Source organism: Lepus europaeus, chromosome 10 (genome assembly GCF_033115175.1).
Source record: "Lepus europaeus isolate LE1 chromosome 10, mLepTim1.pri, whole genome shotgun sequence".
Lineage (NCBI taxonomy): Eukaryota > Metazoa > Chordata > Mammalia > Lagomorpha > Leporidae > Lepus > Lepus europaeus.
Window position 1 is genome coordinate 13,664,614 of NC_084836.1, and position 16,894 is coordinate 13,681,507.

At 53.9% G+C, this 16,894-nt stretch overlaps 1 protein-coding gene across 2 annotated transcripts in view; it reads right to left on the reverse strand.

Moving 5' to 3' along the window:
- Positions 1 to 11,849: 11,849 nt before the first annotated feature.
- ABTB3 (ankyrin repeat and BTB domain containing 3) overlaps positions 11,850 to 16,894 on the reverse strand; it is a 287,580-nt gene continuing 282,535 nt past the window's right edge. For both annotated transcript variants that reach the window (XM_062202964.1, XM_062202965.1), the window contains one exon: positions 11,850 to 13,925. In XM_062202964.1, coding sequence (XP_062058948.1) covers positions 13,716 to 13,925 — 210 coding nt within the window. In that variant the 3' untranslated portion in view covers positions 11,850 to 13,715. The remainder of the gene's footprint in view (positions 13,926 to 16,894) is intronic.

Sequence of the window (16,894 nt, forward strand, 5' to 3'; positions counted from 1 at the left end):
CCGATCCAGTTCCCTGCTATGGCCTGGGAAAGTAGAGGAAGATGGTCCAAGTGTGTGGGCCCCTGCACCCATGTGGGAGACTTGGATGGAATTCCAGGCTCCTGGCTTTGGCCTGGCCCAGTACTGGCTGCTGCAGCCTTTTGGGGAATGAACCAGCAGGTGGAAGATTCTCTCTATTCCTCTCTAACTCTGCCTTGCAAATAAATAAACCAATCTTTTAAAAAAGAGGAAGGCTCGCTGCGATCTATTGAAAGCTCTCGACACAAGAGTTTGTAAGAAAGAAAAAAGAAAAAAAAAAAAAAAAACCAAAAAGAAAAAAGAGGAAGGGAAGGGGTAGGTATTGCGGCCCAGTTAGGATGGTGATTGGGACGGCCGCACCCCGGATCAGAGTGCCGTGGTTTGAGTCCAGTTCCGCTTCTGAGTCCAGCATTCCTACTAATGCACACTGGCACGGAGAAGACTGAGGCTCGAGTCCTTGGGTCCTTGCCACCATGCGTGTGGGAGCCCTGGATTAAGCTGCAGGCTCCTGGTTTCCACTTGGCCCAGCCCCCAACTCTTGTGGGCATTTGGAGAGTGAACCAGACTAGATGGGAAGTCTCTCTACCTTTCAAATAAGTAAATGCCATTGAAAAACAAAGAAGAGGAACCAAAAGTATAAAGGGATGGGAAACACCCCAGCCTGCAGAGCACTGAAAGAGCGCACGATGCTTCAGTCACACAGAAGTGCGTGGTGAGACGAGGCGGCCTGGCACCCAGGCACTGTTCCGATTGCCCTGGGACATAAGGCGGCACCTGCATGACAGTCACATAGTTCAGTTCCCCACGCAAGAGCTCAGAGCCAGAGACGTCTGGGCCCCTGGGCTCCAGGGACCGAGGCTGTCAAGACAGTATCACGGATCAAACTGGAATCTGGGGGTGACTCTTCACGCTCCTCGGTGTGGCAGGCGCGTGGCTGCTAGGCTGCCTCGGGCGAGGTGGCTGATGGAGCTGCTGCCGGCCTTTGGGGACCAAGGCTGCTGTGTGTGTGGTTTAAGCAATCAACACTAAGACTGGTGGCAGCCAGCCCCAGGGCAGGGCCAATCCCAGCTTCCCTCGTACCTCCCTGCTCTTAGGGCCTTTGGTGAACACAACATTCTGCATTAGGTTTTTATTTATTTATTTACCTCTTATTTGAAAGGCAGAGAGACACCACACACACACAGATTCCATCTCCTCGTTCATTACTCAAAAGTCTAAAAACAGCCACGGCTGGGTCAGGCTAAGGCTAGGAACTTGGAATTCATTCTGGGTCTTCCACGAAGGTGGCAGAGACCCAAGCACTTGGCCACCACCTGCTGCCTTCCAGGGTGCGCATCAGCAGGAAGCTGGATTGGAAGAGGAGCCAGGACTTGACTCAAGCACTCTGGTGTGGATGGGAGCATCGCAAATGCTGTCTTGAGCACCTGCTCTGGTGTCCCGCATGTTGACAGGGCTCTCCCTCCCCCCACTGCTGGGAGAGGGTCTCTCCATCACCCGCTGTGTTGATGCAGTGCCAGTCCCATTCTGCAGATGGGAAGGTGGGGGCTGACAGGGAAACTCACCAGGCACTTGACCAAGCTGCGGTATGACTGTCTTTTCTCTATTGAGTCCTTAAAAAAAGTTTATTTGAAAGGCAGAGAGAGAAAAAGAGTGCGAGCGAGCGAGCTCCCATCTGCTGGTTTACTCCACAAATTACTGCCAACGGCTGGGACTGGACTGAAGCTTGGAATTAAATCCAGGTCTCCCGCATTGAGTGCCACGAACCCCATCACTTGGGCCATGAACAGCTGCCTGCCGGGGTCTGTGTTAGCAGGGAACGAGTCCAGAGCAGGAGGGGGGCATCAAACCCAGGCACCCCAACATAGGACCGGGCAATCTTAATTGCAAGGCTCAACACCTGCCCTGTTGGGTTCATTTTAAAACACGTGGCGCAGTGGGTCAGGCCACCACTTGGGATGCTGGCAGGACACACCAGAGCGCTACTTCCAGCCCTGGCTGCTCCGCTTCTGATTCAACTTCCTGCTAACACGCCCGGGAAAGCAGTGGAAGACAGCCCAAGTACTTGGACCCCTGCACCACACGGGAGACCTGGATGGAGTTCCTGGCTCCTGGCTTCAGCCTGGCCTGGGCCTACTTGTTGTAGGCATTTGGAGGAGCAGTGACCCGGTGGATGGAAGATCTCCCTCCCTGCGTCACTCTGCCTTCCCAGTGAATAAATAAGTCTTTAGGTGCAAGTCCACACCGCTGGGCTTCAATCTTTCAAAGTGCCCCGTTCCTAACCCGAGCGCTTGACTGAAATCCTTTTTTCCCCCCTTTATAGGAAAGGAGCCCCAGTTTTCAGGGACGGGACTGCTCCGAGCTCCGGTCTCTCTCCCCAGCTGGTGAGGCTGCGTGGGCCACGCCTCCTCCTGTGGATTACATCAGTGAGGACGATGAATCGATCGCTGTCTCACTAACACGATGAGGAATCGGCCGCCGGCTGCAGTCAGAGGCAGTCCCGGGAAAACGCGGGCTAGGCCATTATGGATTCCTCGTAGGACACAGCAGGGCTGAGAACCGTCTCCTGAGCCAAACACATGATTCCTATCAGACGGAGGCGGCCCTGCGTTCTAAGGGACTCTTTTTTTTTTTTTTTGACAGGCAGAGTGGATAGTGAGAGAGAGAGAGAGAGAAAGGTCTTCCTTTTTGCCGTTGGTTCACCCTCCAATGGCCGCCGCGGCCGGCGCACTGCGCTGATCCGAAGCCAGGAGCCTGGTGCTTCTCCTGGTCTCCCATGGGGTGCAGGGCCCAAGCACTTGGGCCATCCTCCACTGCACTCCCGGGCCACAGCAAAGAGCTGGCCTGGAAGAGGAGCAACCGGGACAGAATCCGGCGCCCCGACCGGGACTAGAACCCGGTGTGCCGGCACCGCAGGCGGAGGATTAGCCTGTTGAGCCACGGCGCCGGCCTTCTAAGGGACTTTTTAAGTCCATCCTTTCCAACTGCTTAGACCCAAGGAGCGGCCAGCGTTTTCTGGACACTTCCTGCTGACGTGCGCTGTGAATACATTAATTTCCAATCCGGTTCTTGTCTCCTGCAGAGCTAGAAACACTACCTGGACACTAACATCTGTGCAATAGGAGCAGGGTGTATTTAGTAATGAGAGAGTAAACGCACCTTCACGCGTGGGTGTGGCCCGCCCCATACAGAAAAACAGCCAACGCGAGTGGGCCGAAGAGCTGCCCGTAAATGACAGGAACCCGAAAACGCTACCTCTGTGGAGTACAGCGAGGGCCGTCCGCAGGAGACAGGACGCAGTGGGCACAGCAGATACCAGACTGACACAACCAGAGCCCACGGCTGGAGGCACGCTGTCTCCCACCTTGCACCTCTTTTATAAGGAAGTGGGCGGGCCCCCAAGCGGATGTACCGCCCCCGGGTGGGGTCTGAGCATGCGCCCTGGTCCTGGATGCCACAGTTGCATCCTGGGAAGGTGGGCGTATCAAAGAGACAGCGTCAATTTTGTAGGGCTGATGGATTTTTAACTCACCCAAACTTTAACTAGTTGGGCCACATCGCTGTGGTGCGGAACTCACTACCCCTTCATCTCATCTTTGGGACGCTTTTAAAAGACTGTTAGAAGTCCTTGTTCAGGGGCTGGCGCTGTGGCGTGGTGGGATAAGCCTCTGCCTGCGAGCCAGCGTCCCATGGGGGCGCCCATTTATGTCCCGGCTCCTCTGCTTCCGATCCAGCTCCCTGCTAACGAACCCGGGAAAGCAGCAGAGGGTGGTCCAAGTGCTTGGGCCTCTGCACTCACGCGGGAGACCCGGGAGAAGCTCCTGGCTCCTGGCTTCGGATCTGCTACCTTCAACTATAGCGGCCATTTGGGGAGTGAGCCAGTGGATGGAAGATCTCGCTCTTTGTCTCTCCTTCTCAAATAAATAAATAAATCCTTTCTTTAAAAAAAGTTCTTGTTCATGCTTAGGTGAAATGTGAACCCCTGGAGAATTCATCACTGGAACAGCTCTTCTCCCTGGGGCCATCCTGAGCCAAGTTACTTCTCATCTCTGCCACTGACGTCTGTGTGTGGTGCTTTTCTGCAGCCTGAACACCCCCAGTCCCGTAGCTGCTCCCTCACCCTCTGCTTATTTCCTTCTGCTGAGCCTGCCGTCTCTCTGGGACCCTCATCCAGAGTAGGGGCCACGGGTCCTGTCCATGGCCACCCATCATCTTTCTATACGCGCAGGGAGCCTGCAGCACCTATCCTGTCTCCCTAATGCAGCAGTGAAAACGGAAGCTGCCAGCCTCCCCTGCGACTATGACGCCTGGTGGAAGCATCTGGATGAAACTCCGCGAAGGGCAGGGCCTGAGGGAGCGGGCACTTCTGCCACGCAGGGCAGGTGGAGGCAGGGGCACAAGCCCCCTCCTCCCGTAGGCTGAGTGCCCCCTGCGGGAATAGCAGTGGTGTGGGTGGCAGCTCCAGCTCCAGGAGAGGCAGAGCTGTTGTGACTGATTTCTGTTTCAGAGGGCAGCGGAGCCAGCAGTGACCTCAGCAGGCCAGTGCTGGGCCCCGTGAGAGATTGCTGAAGGCGGCCCTTTGGTTTCTCAGCCCTCTCAGCAACTGGGCGAACCCTCCATTCTTTGAATAGTCCCCTTTCCTCTTAAGTTCTCTGCAGTCGCTGACTGCCGGCGGCCTTGTCTCACTCGGGCCCTGCACTGCCTGCCTAGCTCCAGCAGGGATCAGCCCAGAGCCATCACCTCCCTCATTCTAGCAACGCGGCTTCTGTGAATGCAGCCCGTAGCTAAACAAACTCTTCTAAGCACTCACACCCACAGCCGACTTCCATGAAACCACCCATCCATCGACATCCTCAGATAGAAGGGGGAAGCGTTCAATCCCTGGTCCCAGGGAGTTCTAGAAAGTCAGACTTTCTCTCTGATTCGTTTTCCAAGGGAAAACAAATATCTGAACTCTTCCCCCACTCCTCAAACTCCATCTTTAATGTATGAGCGTGAGGTCTTTGAAGTGCTGAGAAACACAGTCATTCCCTCGACAAGGAAAGAAAATAATGAGTAATTACAGATAAAAGCCTGCCACCTTTTCTTCCTCCCCACTCACTCATGCCCCACGGCACACAAGCGACAAATCTCAAGGTCACCAGCTGCTCCGCTCAGCCCTCCCCACAGCCAAGGTGTTTTGAAGTGAACATGGAGAGGACAGCTGGCGTTCATTCCTCTCCCTCCTCCTGGGTGTGCCTCCCTCTCCCACCAGGGCTTCGGTAAAAAAACCTCTGGACACACTCTTAAATTAAACACCTGCCAGCCCTCACTGAAGACAAAAGGAGAGGTTGGGAGCCGGCCCTTGGTCCAGCGGTTAAGCTGCAGCCTGAGGATGCCTGGGTCTGAGTCCAGGGTCACTCGTGCTGGTGCACACCCTGGGAGGCAGCAGATGATGGCTCCGGTGCCTGGGTCCCTGCCACCCATGGATTATGTTCCGGGGTCCTGGCTTTGGCTTGGACCTGGGTTGTGTTCCTGGACCTGGCTGTTGCAGGTATTTGGGTGGGAGATCTCTGTCTTTCTGCTTTTCAAAAATAAATCAATTACCATTTTTTATTTATTTTTAAAAAAGCAGAAGCTGGCTGCTTGATGCTGTAGAGGAGAGGCGGGTCCCTTAGGTATATTAGGGCGTCAGTAAGCACCCAAGAGAACCACAGATCTGCTGTGGACTTCTGTGGCTGACTGTGGAACGTGAAGGTAGCACGAGCTGTGTGTGAGTTGTTCCCTAGGCTGACTTCAGATGACCCCTTTGCCTAGGAACATGGAATTTCAAATGGTTTTCTCAGATGGATTGCTAAAATGTTTCCACTGTCTGAGTCAGAAAGAAAGGGTCACAGTGACCCTCAGGCTGAGGTTCTAGAAAAAAGCCAGGCAACAGGAAAACAATCACGGGTCCCGCCGGCAGCAGATGCGGTTTGAGATGCCTCTCTGATCTCCTCACTCTGCACCTCTGCCACTCAAAGAGTCGGCCCCGGGCCGGCAGCACCAGCGGTGCCTGGACACCTGCTAGAAATGCTGACTCCAGGGAACAGGCGGTTAGCCCAGTGATTTCCCACATTAGAGCACATGAGGTCAGTTCCTGGCTCCTCACTGCACCTTCCTCAGGTGCACACCCTGGGAGGTAGCAGGTGACAGATCAAGTCCCAGGCCCCCACATGGGAGACCTAGATGGAGTTCTGGGCTCCTGGCTTTGTCCTGGCCCAACTCTGGTTGTGGCTGGCACCTGGGGAGTAAAACAGCAGGTGGAAGCTCTCTCTCCTTTCTTTTTCTCTCTTAAATAAATAAATAAATAAAATGAAGTGTTGAATAGGGACAGGCATTGTAGCCAGATCCCCAGGGCTCAGGGGACTGGAGTAAGTTTGAGAAACACTGCCCAGTACCACCACTGAGGTGTCTGTGAGTCACCTGGCCATGGGAGGAGGGGGATTGATTACAGAGCTGGAGACCATTTAGCCCGGGGCAGCGGGAAGGGCATGGGCCTCAGGGAGTCATCTCCCCAGCCACTGCAGGTGCAGGCATCACAGAACAGCTTTTCCCCCAGGCGGCAGGCACTTCCCCTCCGTATCTGCAGCAGGAGGATGACCCTCCATCCAGCTCTCAGGAGACGTAAGCGGCTTCCGATCCAGCTCCCTGCTAATGAATCCGGGGAAGCAGCAGAGGATGGTCCAAGTGCTTGGGCCCCTGCCACCCATGTGGGAGACCTGGATGGAATTTCAGACGTAAGTGGCCAGAGTGGCAGCTGCCCCAGGCAAGCGGTCCTGTTCCGTACTTCCGTCATCCCCTCGTGTTTGGCTGAATGCAATTGGGACACAGGGGGTGCTACTGAGCAAGCTCGTGAAACACCCAGCTTCCTTGGATGAGCGTCAGGTGATAAAAGCCAGTCTCCTAAGGCCGCTTATTGTGCGGTTCCATTTATAGAACATTCTCGAAATGAGGAGACCACAGAGGGGAGAAAGAGGAGCAGCTGCCCAGGGTCAGGGAGTGGTAGAGCGAGGGAGGTCTTCATGGTGATGGATTAGTGATCGTGGTGGGAGCTACACGGACACACATATCGTGCCAACAGCAATTTCCTGCCATTGCACACAATTACACGAGACGTGGATGACGATGTTGTGGGAGGGGATTGGGGTGAAGGGTCCACAGGACTTGTCTCTATGGTTGTTGCATTTTCCTGCAAATCTATGATTCAAATGAAAAAATGAAGACTCCACCCAAATCTGCAAAAATCAAAAAGGAAATGGTCATTGTGTGGACACAAGCTAGTGATACGCCGTCTTTATAACATGAGAGCCTTGTTCTGAGGCTTTTCCTTGGCTTCCTTCCAGGGGCCTGTCTGCTTACCAAAGGCATCACTGCTCATGTGGTCTGTTTTTCTGAGCCTGCCTGGGTACAGTCTGGAACGTGGTCAGGCTGATGGCGTCACTGCAAGGTGCTAATACATAAAGGGACTAAGGGGAGTGCCACACGTCCTAGCCTGTGCTCACCATGGGGCCAGCATGGAGAAGAGGCCCGGCCAAGGTCGCCCTTGGGATTTGCTGCCCAGGACACAGCCCCTCTCCTCCACCAACCAGCCCCGTCTCTTTGCAACTCTGCATCCCAGAGGTCTGAGGTGACATTAAAATTCAGAACTCATCCGAAGGTTAACTCTGAACAGCAACATCCAAAGAACGTATCAGCGACGTCAGGGCATCTCTTTTAATTGCCTATTCACGCGGACAGATTGTCTTTTCATATTCCGAGCTAAACTTGGAGATGCGCCCTTTCGCAGGGCAAGCGTCTTAGCTGCCTCATCAGTACCAGGACTAAAGTGCAGTGTGATTGCTGAGCACGCGTTCTATTTTTTTTTTTTTTCTTTCAACCAGGCAGGAAGTTTAAAATCTGCTGGGTTATTTTTAAAGAGGGTGAAAAATAGGCATCGTATCAGCTTCCGCAGTGGCCCTGTCCAAAGGCACGTGCTGTAGTACTCATGGCCTCGGCCAGCCTGGTGCAATGCGGTTGGATGGGGAGAGGGATTTCTCAGTGGCTGGAAGGGTGGGGATGGTGTCCACAGCCTCAGGGTGCAGCACAGGACACGGGGGCTCCTGTGGGACCCGTGCAGTTGGTGAGGACAAGGACCTCGGGAGTTTTCTGGAGTTGACGTGGAGTGGTTTGTTCAGTGTAGGGATCGGTGACTATCTTCTCCCTCCCCACAGAGCCTTGGTCTGAGAGTTGGCTCTGGAGCCTGCTGGGTCCCCTGTGGGCCTTGGAGCTCAGACATGCACTGTGGCAGTGCATCATGGGAGTCTGGATGAGAGCCTCACATTCCTGAGTCAACAAAGAATTTGGAAGGGCTAACCCTGCAGCTGTCATACTGCTAAGAAAGGAAACCAGCTCAACTTGGCTTCTGTTAGACTCAATATTTTTTCATAATATTTTTACTTATTTGAAAAGAAACGAGAGAGAGAGAGGGAGAGGGGGAGAAAGAGAAAGAAAGATATCTTCCATCCATTGGTTCACTGCCCACAGCAACCAGGGCCGGGCTAGGCTGAAGCCAGAGGCCAGGAGCTCCCATCTGGACTCCCATACAGGTGGCAGGGACTCAAGTACTTGGACCATCATCTGCTGCCACCCACAGTGCCCAGTAGCAGGAAGCTGGATGGGAAGCAGAGGCGGGACTTGAACCCAGGCACTCTGATATGGGATGTGGGTATCCCAAAGCAGCGACTTAACCCACTGCACCACCATACTGACGCTGTAAAAGGCACTGAGCTAGGAAGTACAATTGCAAAGCAAGCAAGCAAACAAACAAACAAAAAAAAACCCCTCAATATTGGAGGAATAAACCCAAATCCTCTGGAATAAGCTATAAAATCCTAGAGAATCGAAAACCATCATGAGAACTGCTGTAGTAGAAAGTTCTAGAAATGAAGGGCCAAATCGTTAACCTTCCTTTCCTGGTGTGAGCTGTCATTTTTTTCTCTTTGCCCTGCTCGGTTTCAGAAGATGGGAATACAGTTTCTGTGCGCCTAGCAGTGGGGGAATTCATGCACAATGCCTCCTTCAATCCTCCCAACAACGCCATTAATTACCTAGAGTGAAACCCAACTTTTCCAAAGCGGAACATGAACACCAGGGAGAGTGAGCAACCCGTGCAGCGTTTCAGAGCCGCTCGGGAGCTCAGCAGGGTTGGAAAGGGAGTTTCCAGGTCTGTGCCGCAGTCTGAGGCTCAGAACTCAGTGCTGTGCCATGCGCGTCTCCTTGAATGGACCCCTCCCCCTCCAGTGCAAACATTCAGGAAACAGAAGGCCAGCATCAGTGGGACTCTGCCTTGGGACCTGTCACAAAGGGAGGCAGGGAACAACAGTGCACTATAGCCGGCACCGCGGCTCACTAGGCTAATCCTCCGCCTGCGGCACTGGCTCTCCGGGTTCTAGTCCCGGTTGGGGCGCTGGTTCTGTCCCGGTTGCTCCTCTTCCAGTCCAGCTCTCTGCTGTGGCCCCAGAAGGCAGTGGAGGATGGCCCAGGTCCTTGGGCCCTGCACCCGCATAGGAGACCAGGAGGAAGCACCAGGCTCCTGGCTTCGGATCAGTGTGGCACTGGCTGCAGCGGCCATTTGGGGGTGAACCAATGGAAGCAAGACCTTTCTATCTCTCACTGTCTAACTCTGCCTGTCAAAACAAACAAACAAACAAAAAAACAAAAGGAGGAAGGGCTGGGTCTCGGGCACAGTGGTTAAGATGTGGCGCTGGGATGCCTGCACTCCACATCCGTGTGCCTGGAGCCAGGTCCTGGCTCTGCCTCCACTTCCAGCTTCCTGCGAGTAGACACCCTGCGAAGCCACAGGTGATGGCTTAAGTTGTTGGGTCCCTGCCACCCTATGGGTGACCTGGATGGAATCCTAGGCTCCCAGTTTCGGCCTGACCCAGTCCTGGCTGCTGTGGCCATTCAAGGGGAGTGAACCATGGCTGCGGCATCTCATCTTCCCCTGTCTCTCTGCCTTTAAAATCTATAACGTTTTTAAGAAAAAGAAGGTCGAAATGGTAGGAAATGAGTATTTCTGTGACTTTCATCTGGGACTCAAGGTGGCAAATGCAAGGTGCGTGGAGGGAGATGAATCCTGAATTCTGGAGAAACCACAACTAGGGACACGAGAGAGCTTTCATGCCCACGGCCTGAGGTCAGCAAAGCGCCGTGTGATGAGACAGACTCTACAAGACAGCACCCGGTGCAGCAACGCTTCTGCCCGGGGCCATGCAGGAGAAAACAACGTGAGTTCCGAACGCTGCATCTGAGAACGCAGAGTGCAAACCGAATCACAGCCTCTCAGGGCGGACAAGACCTCAGAGGTCCTCCCTCCTCCACCCCTGCTCCGATGCCGGGATGCACCTGCTTCTGGTTTCTGCCTGAGCCCCTCCATCGCGGGCACCCATGATGCCCTGATCTCCATGTTGGGGGAAGGCTTCTTTGGAGGCGTGGCACACATACATGAGTGTAAGACCCGTTACCTTGGGGGTGGGCATGGGAGCGAGGCTGGGGTCTCTGTGCTCCCTCCTTCCAGGGTCCCACTGCGAGCGGCAGGCTCAGAGCGGGGTGGAGCTTGTGCAGGCTATCCCCTCCCTCCAAATGCTCAGGAGCCCCGGGCAGGCTGCGCTGAGCTGAGGTCTGAACGTCAGAGCCAGGCGTCAGAGGTGTAAAAGGCAGATGTCTCAGCATTCACTGTCTCTTCTTGAAAGGAATACATCAAGTGGCTTGGTCCTTGCACCCCCAGGCCACCCAACACTAACCCCACCTTCTGGTCTCCTGGCCTGGCTTGCAGTTCTGGCCCCTGGCACTTGCTGGCTTGGGTTGCTTCTTAAAGGAGACCCAGACTCCAACCACTAAGTAGGGGTGAGCAGGTGCTCTCTGCAGGGGGGCATGTCAGCTCGCTCTTGGCCTCATTGGCTCCTGGGGGCGGGCTGTCCCAGGGGCTGCCAGGGGTGGGGAACCTTATTTCTGCCGAACGCCGTTTGGATATGTATAACGTCATTCGCGAGCTGCACAAAATGATCAGCTTAAAGAATTATCCTGCTCTAGGTTTACCGAATTTGGAGTCTCGCTTGCAGTTGCCCTGGCAGGGGGTTAGACCACATGACTGCACGGGTCTTCCACAGCCTGTGGGCTGGGTTCCCATCCCTGCTAGGCCTGGGATGGGCAGGGCTATCCATCTCCACAAAGGCCTAGGCTGGTCCACGCTGGGTCAGGAGCCAGAGCAGAGAGCAGCTGGGCACTTTGATCCCAGGGACGATGACACCCAAGATAGCTGCTTGCTTCTCTGGGATCCGGCCTTCCACCCTCTCCCTCCCCCAGCACCAACTCCTGCTGGCATTTGGAGGCAGTGGGCACATCCTGTTGAGATCACTTGTTTTTCTCCAGTTCCCAGCCATCATCAGGGCACACAAATGACAGCTGAGCTCTGCCCTTTGCAGGCAAAATGGTGGAAGGAGGTACTAGCAGTGGCCTAGGTAGCAGGCAGCACCTAGCAGCAAGTCCCCTGCCGGATGGGAAGGAAATCTGCACGTGTCCCCTACACCTGTGTGCGGCGCACTGGGCACTGCGGCTTGGTCATCCCCCCAGCCCAGCACAGCAAGAGCTCCCATCTCTCCAGGGGCTGCGTCCCCTTAACTTTCTGCAGAGCCACCTTTGTCAACCTCTCTGACACCGAGCAACACCCTGCAGCTGCACCTGTTGGGCAAAGGGGCTCCCGGGTACCATACAAACAATGCCCGGCTTGGGAAAACCATTTCTTTTAATGGCAGAGAAAGCACACCAAACCCTGACAGCAGCCCCGCGGGAGTCGCTGCCCACCTGCTATAGGCCCCACAGTTCACGGAGAAGCAGGGCGCAGCGAGGGAAACCCGAGCAGCGTCTCTGAGGCAGTGGAGGAGGCGGGCAGCCGCTTCGAGGCTTGCGCTGTGACCTCCATGCTCCCGGGACTCCTCCAGGGGCAGCCTTCCTTCCTTCCTCATTTGATGGTCAGGGCTGGGGAGGTTTGCGCATGGCCGCATGGAAGAGAGGCCTTGCGGTCAGCATCCCAGGAAAGCCACCACTGCAGAGACACGTGGTGGAGGCCGGACTCGACATGGGTCCTCTGGCCAATGGTGCGGGCAGCGAGGACAGGAGATGAACAGCAGCCCCCTGGGGATCAAGGGTCTGGCACAACTTCCCCAAAGCATGCTGGGAAATAGAGTTATCAGCAAAACGTTGCCATCCCAGAGACTGAGAGTCGCTCTCCCCGGTTCTCCCGCAGGGTTCAAATGAAAGACGAGAAAGGAGGCGGCAACTCAAACATTATTTGGAATTATTGTGGCACTTCACCGATCTCTTTTGCTTATATATATAGAATATACGGCAGAGCCAACGGAATCCTGTCTATATCAACTCTCATTATAGACAGCCCTCTACTGTACAACCTCAGGATACAGCAGGAATCCAGCCCATCATACATGTCTTGAAAAATAATCTAACAGAGTCATACTCTCTGGCTAGTAACAAACTATGAACATCTTCTGAGAAATACAGAGAAAACTCTGGGACTAAGAGTACATTCTCTGGCGTGCTTCTCCCACCCCGCCCCGCTTAGCATCATCTATGAGTGCATTTCTGTAAAAGCATCCCAGCATCATTCGTTAATTAGGAAAAGAAGTGGATATGCGAGTTTCACCAAATGGACTTTAAGCAACAAGGGATGAAACTGCTTTTTGTTGTTTTTTTTTTTTTTTTAACCTTGGCAAAAATGAAGCATACACAACGTTCACAGGTTTGGGCCCATGCAAATGCGTGATTTGTCATGTGGGGGTGTTTTACTGGCACCCCGAAACCACAATTAGCATGCAGGCTGTTGTCAACTACTGAATAAGAGATAATTATTGGCAGTGCACCTCTTTGTGTAACCATAATCACTAAGGCAAGATTATTTCATCTTGTAGAGAATATCAGTAATATTTTGTCGGATGCATGTTTATACTGTGGACCTGTGACTCACTGTTTAAAAAGAAAGAAAAAACAAAACAAAACAAAACAACAACCCTGAAACACAGATCCCCAAATACAATTCAGTTGAAAATGAACCGTTACACTTTTAGAAATATATTTTAAACTACAAGACTGCCCTGTTTGTGTTATGTTTTGAACGTTTTAAAAAGCTCCCACTCCTAAAAACGTGTCAGGTTCACTCCTCAGTGCCGGCAGTAGCCTCATCCACCTGCTGCTGTGCTCGGTGCTGCCTCAGTGGCAGCCAGCAGGGTCCTTGCTGTGTCAGCCGAGGCCTGCCGGGGTCACAGCTAAGTCCTCCAACTGTCCACCTGGAACCTGAATGGACTCTAGGCCTCAGTCCTGCCGTTCCACGGGAGGTCCCTGGCACCAGGCTCCAAGACCCAGGGGCGCTTTTGATCGGGGTTCGCTTGGCTGCCCTGTGGTGACCTTCACGCTCTGACCGGATCTGCAGACCAATGGGATGTCCTTTGCTTTTCGACAGGAACACACGGGAGCTGAATGTACTCCCTCAAGAAGAAGCCGAGGCAACAGAGGCAGCTCCTTGGCCCAGCCAGAAACCGCCGCCAGGTGGAATCTGTCTGCGTTTGGGTGAAGAGAATGCAGAGAGAGAACGGCCAGGTGTGCCAGATGTGCTGGGTGCACCGGGCGGCTCACACGACGGAGCCTTTGGACGACGACAAGTGGATGGACTGAATCCTGATGGCCAACGTCCTCTGCAAGTCCTGCAGCACATCCTGGCCCGTGCCCTCGCCGCTCTTGTCGTACAGGAGCTGTTTGAACGCCTCGTTCTCGATGAGGACCATCATGTTTTTGAGGAAGTAGCCTTCGCAGTACGCCGAGAGCTCCGTGACACCCAGAAACTGTGGGGGAGTGGAGAGCAAGGGGGAGACCGTTACGCCTCGGGAATGCCCCTGGCCGTCTGCAGCCATCACAGTGGCACACACCTGACAGGCAGCTGGATGCGCACGGGGCCCTGACTCCCTGCTGTAGCCGCACCCCGAGGGTGTCCCTGTGCACCCCTCCCAGGTCAAGGCTGGAGCCTGTCCCTCCACTCCCTGGCCTGTGCAAGAGCAGTCGCGCCTCTGGGCATCAGCTTTCCAGGCTGCAAACGGAGTGGGGCTGACCCAGGAGGATTGTGCGGGCTGACTCGGACCCAGAAGGGGGATGTGTCACCTCTGAGCGGCTGATCAATGATCGTGGTGAGTGCGCTCTCTGTATCATACGAATGTTCACACCGAGGCACAGACTCCTGGAGATGGGAGAGAGCCCAGGGAATCACGCTGTGATCCTTGCAGAGTGAACCCTGCTCCTGGAGGGACAGGGTGCGAGGCCTCATTGTACAGGTGGCCACACCAAAGCTCAGACTTGCTGTGTCTGAGGCCGTGGACACGGAGAGCCTCTGCCCTTCCCTTGCTTACTTGCCCCTTGCTTTGGGGATGCGTCTCACACAGCACAAGGTAGTTCAAGTGCAGGATTAATAATCAGAACACACACTTCATTCATAATACGTGGAGCGACTTATTGAATGGTGACTCCATACCGGCTACTTGCCTTATTAGCTCTCCATGACTAATTACTGATAGCACTGGGACTGGAGCCCCCATCTTCTAGACCAGAGGTTGGCAAACTGCAGGCCACATCTGCCCCTTGCCCTGACCTGTTTCTGTAAATAAAGTTTTATTGGCACATGGCCACACCATTTGTTTACAGTCTATGGCTGCCTTTGTACCACAGTGGCGGAATTGGGCAGGTCCAACAGTAACTGGTCAGCCTACAAGATTGAAAATATTCATCTGGTCATCACAGAACATCTTTGTGCTGACTCTTGCCCTACACGATCCTTATTCCGGAGGCAGAGACCATGCCCTACTAATGTGTTAGGAAATTCTGATGAATACAGTTCCTGGGAAATAATAGATGCTCAGTAAACACTTGCAGGTGACACTGCTTTGCACACCGGTGTCCTTTCTGTCACACTATGCCATTGAGTAGCTGGACTGCATCAGCTGAGGTTCAAACTGTTGAGCCAGCTTAGAATAAGGCCAGTAGAGGTCCCAGGGTCTAAACGGCCCAAGACAGCCTTGCTAGGAAAAAAAGATGGCTCGGAGCACGTTTATGGGTTTCATTTCTCACCTCTATAAAACCCCACAGCTGTCCTGAGCAATTAGGTGCAGCAGAAAGACCATGTTGCTGGGGGCCTTGTTGGCGCTGGAACATGGCTGTTAGCACCGAAACGCCTGCACTTCCTGGAGGCTCCAAACCAACTGTTGGTTTCTTCCTTTTCCACCTCTTGTACTAAACTCGCCTCAGTCAGCAACATCATCTGCCAGGGTGAATCCATGCGCTGTGTGCTCATTAGCAGGTGCTTCAGTGCCCTTCCTACAGCGCTGTCCTCCATACAGATATCCCGGAGGGCAGATGCTTGCTTGGGAAACACTTCGGGACATTGCCTGGAAGGTGGAGGCCGGTGTTTGTAACAGCCACGCCCTGGCTGCACTGGTACAGAAATGAGAGCCTGTTCCTCTGCCACAGGTGTTCCCAGGCACGCTCACGCGGTGTCAGCTGCATTATTAAATAACAAGAGGTGTGGCACACGCTCCCTGCAGAGGAGGCTGGGATGCGGAATGTCGGGGCCTCGCTGCGCAGGTGACAAACCACAGAGCGCCACCTCCATGTGCAACTTGAGCGACTGTGGCCAGGGGAGGAGGACCAAGGACCACAAGGCTGCAGAGCCACCAGTTTCAGATAAAAAAGAAAAACTGCCGTGAAACCAGACTGTGGTATAACCCTCACCTACCCAGAATGCCTAGGTGTGCATGTCTGTGTGTGATGCAGACTGACTTGAATTTTTTCTTTTTTAACTGATGGCCAGTCAGAACATCCTTGACTGTCAGGGATAATTGGGACCCTTTCAAACATGAGGTCAGACAGTAGACACAGGGTTAAGAACTTGTGCACTGGAGTGGGACACATCTAGGTTCCAGTCTTAGCGCTTTGTTCCTGAGTATGGAGCCCAAAGAGTGGAAAGCAGAGTCTTGGGCAGGTATCTGTAGACCCACTTTCATGCAACAGTATCTGCAAAGGCCAAAAGGCGACCGCAACCCACGTGTGCATCAACAGGTGAACAGGTGCAACATAGCAGAGGCACACAGTGGAAAACAACTTAGCCCTGAAAAGGAAGGAAATTTTGCAACCACTACAACACGGATGAGCCTTGGTGACATTAAACTGAGTGACATAAGCCAGCCACGTTCCTAGGGGCTGGGGTCAGGGAGGGGGAGCAGTGGGGGGTGTTCATGCTGAAAGGATACAGTGTTTCAGTTTGGGAAGATGAAAAAGTTCTGGTTGTACAACAATGTGCCTACCCTGAACCCCACACTCAAAGATGAGTCCAGTGATACATGTATGTCTATTTGACCACAATAAAAAAACCTCTGAGCACTAGAGTGAGCTTCACCTCTCTGTGCCCCTGTCCTGGTGACGTAGGGCAAGGATGGCATTTAGCCAACAGGGTTGTGAGGCGGACTGAAAAGGAGACACAACACGACCATGAGCACGGGAGTCGGCACGTGCAAGGTGCTGGTGGGACACAGCAAGTCCCGTCTCAGGCACAATCTGCTCCCTCACGATGAACACATTATGTGTGTCAGTGGTCACTCTGGACAGCTACGGACATGGGTGGCCCGTGGACTGGGCTCCAGCTGCACGCAGGAAGGGCATTTACTTTGCCTGAGTTAATCCCTGATCCTCCCTAGCAACTGTTAACCCTCCTGTGCCAGGCAGAAGAAACAAAACGAGGGCTGGCATTTGGCACGGAGGTGATGATGCT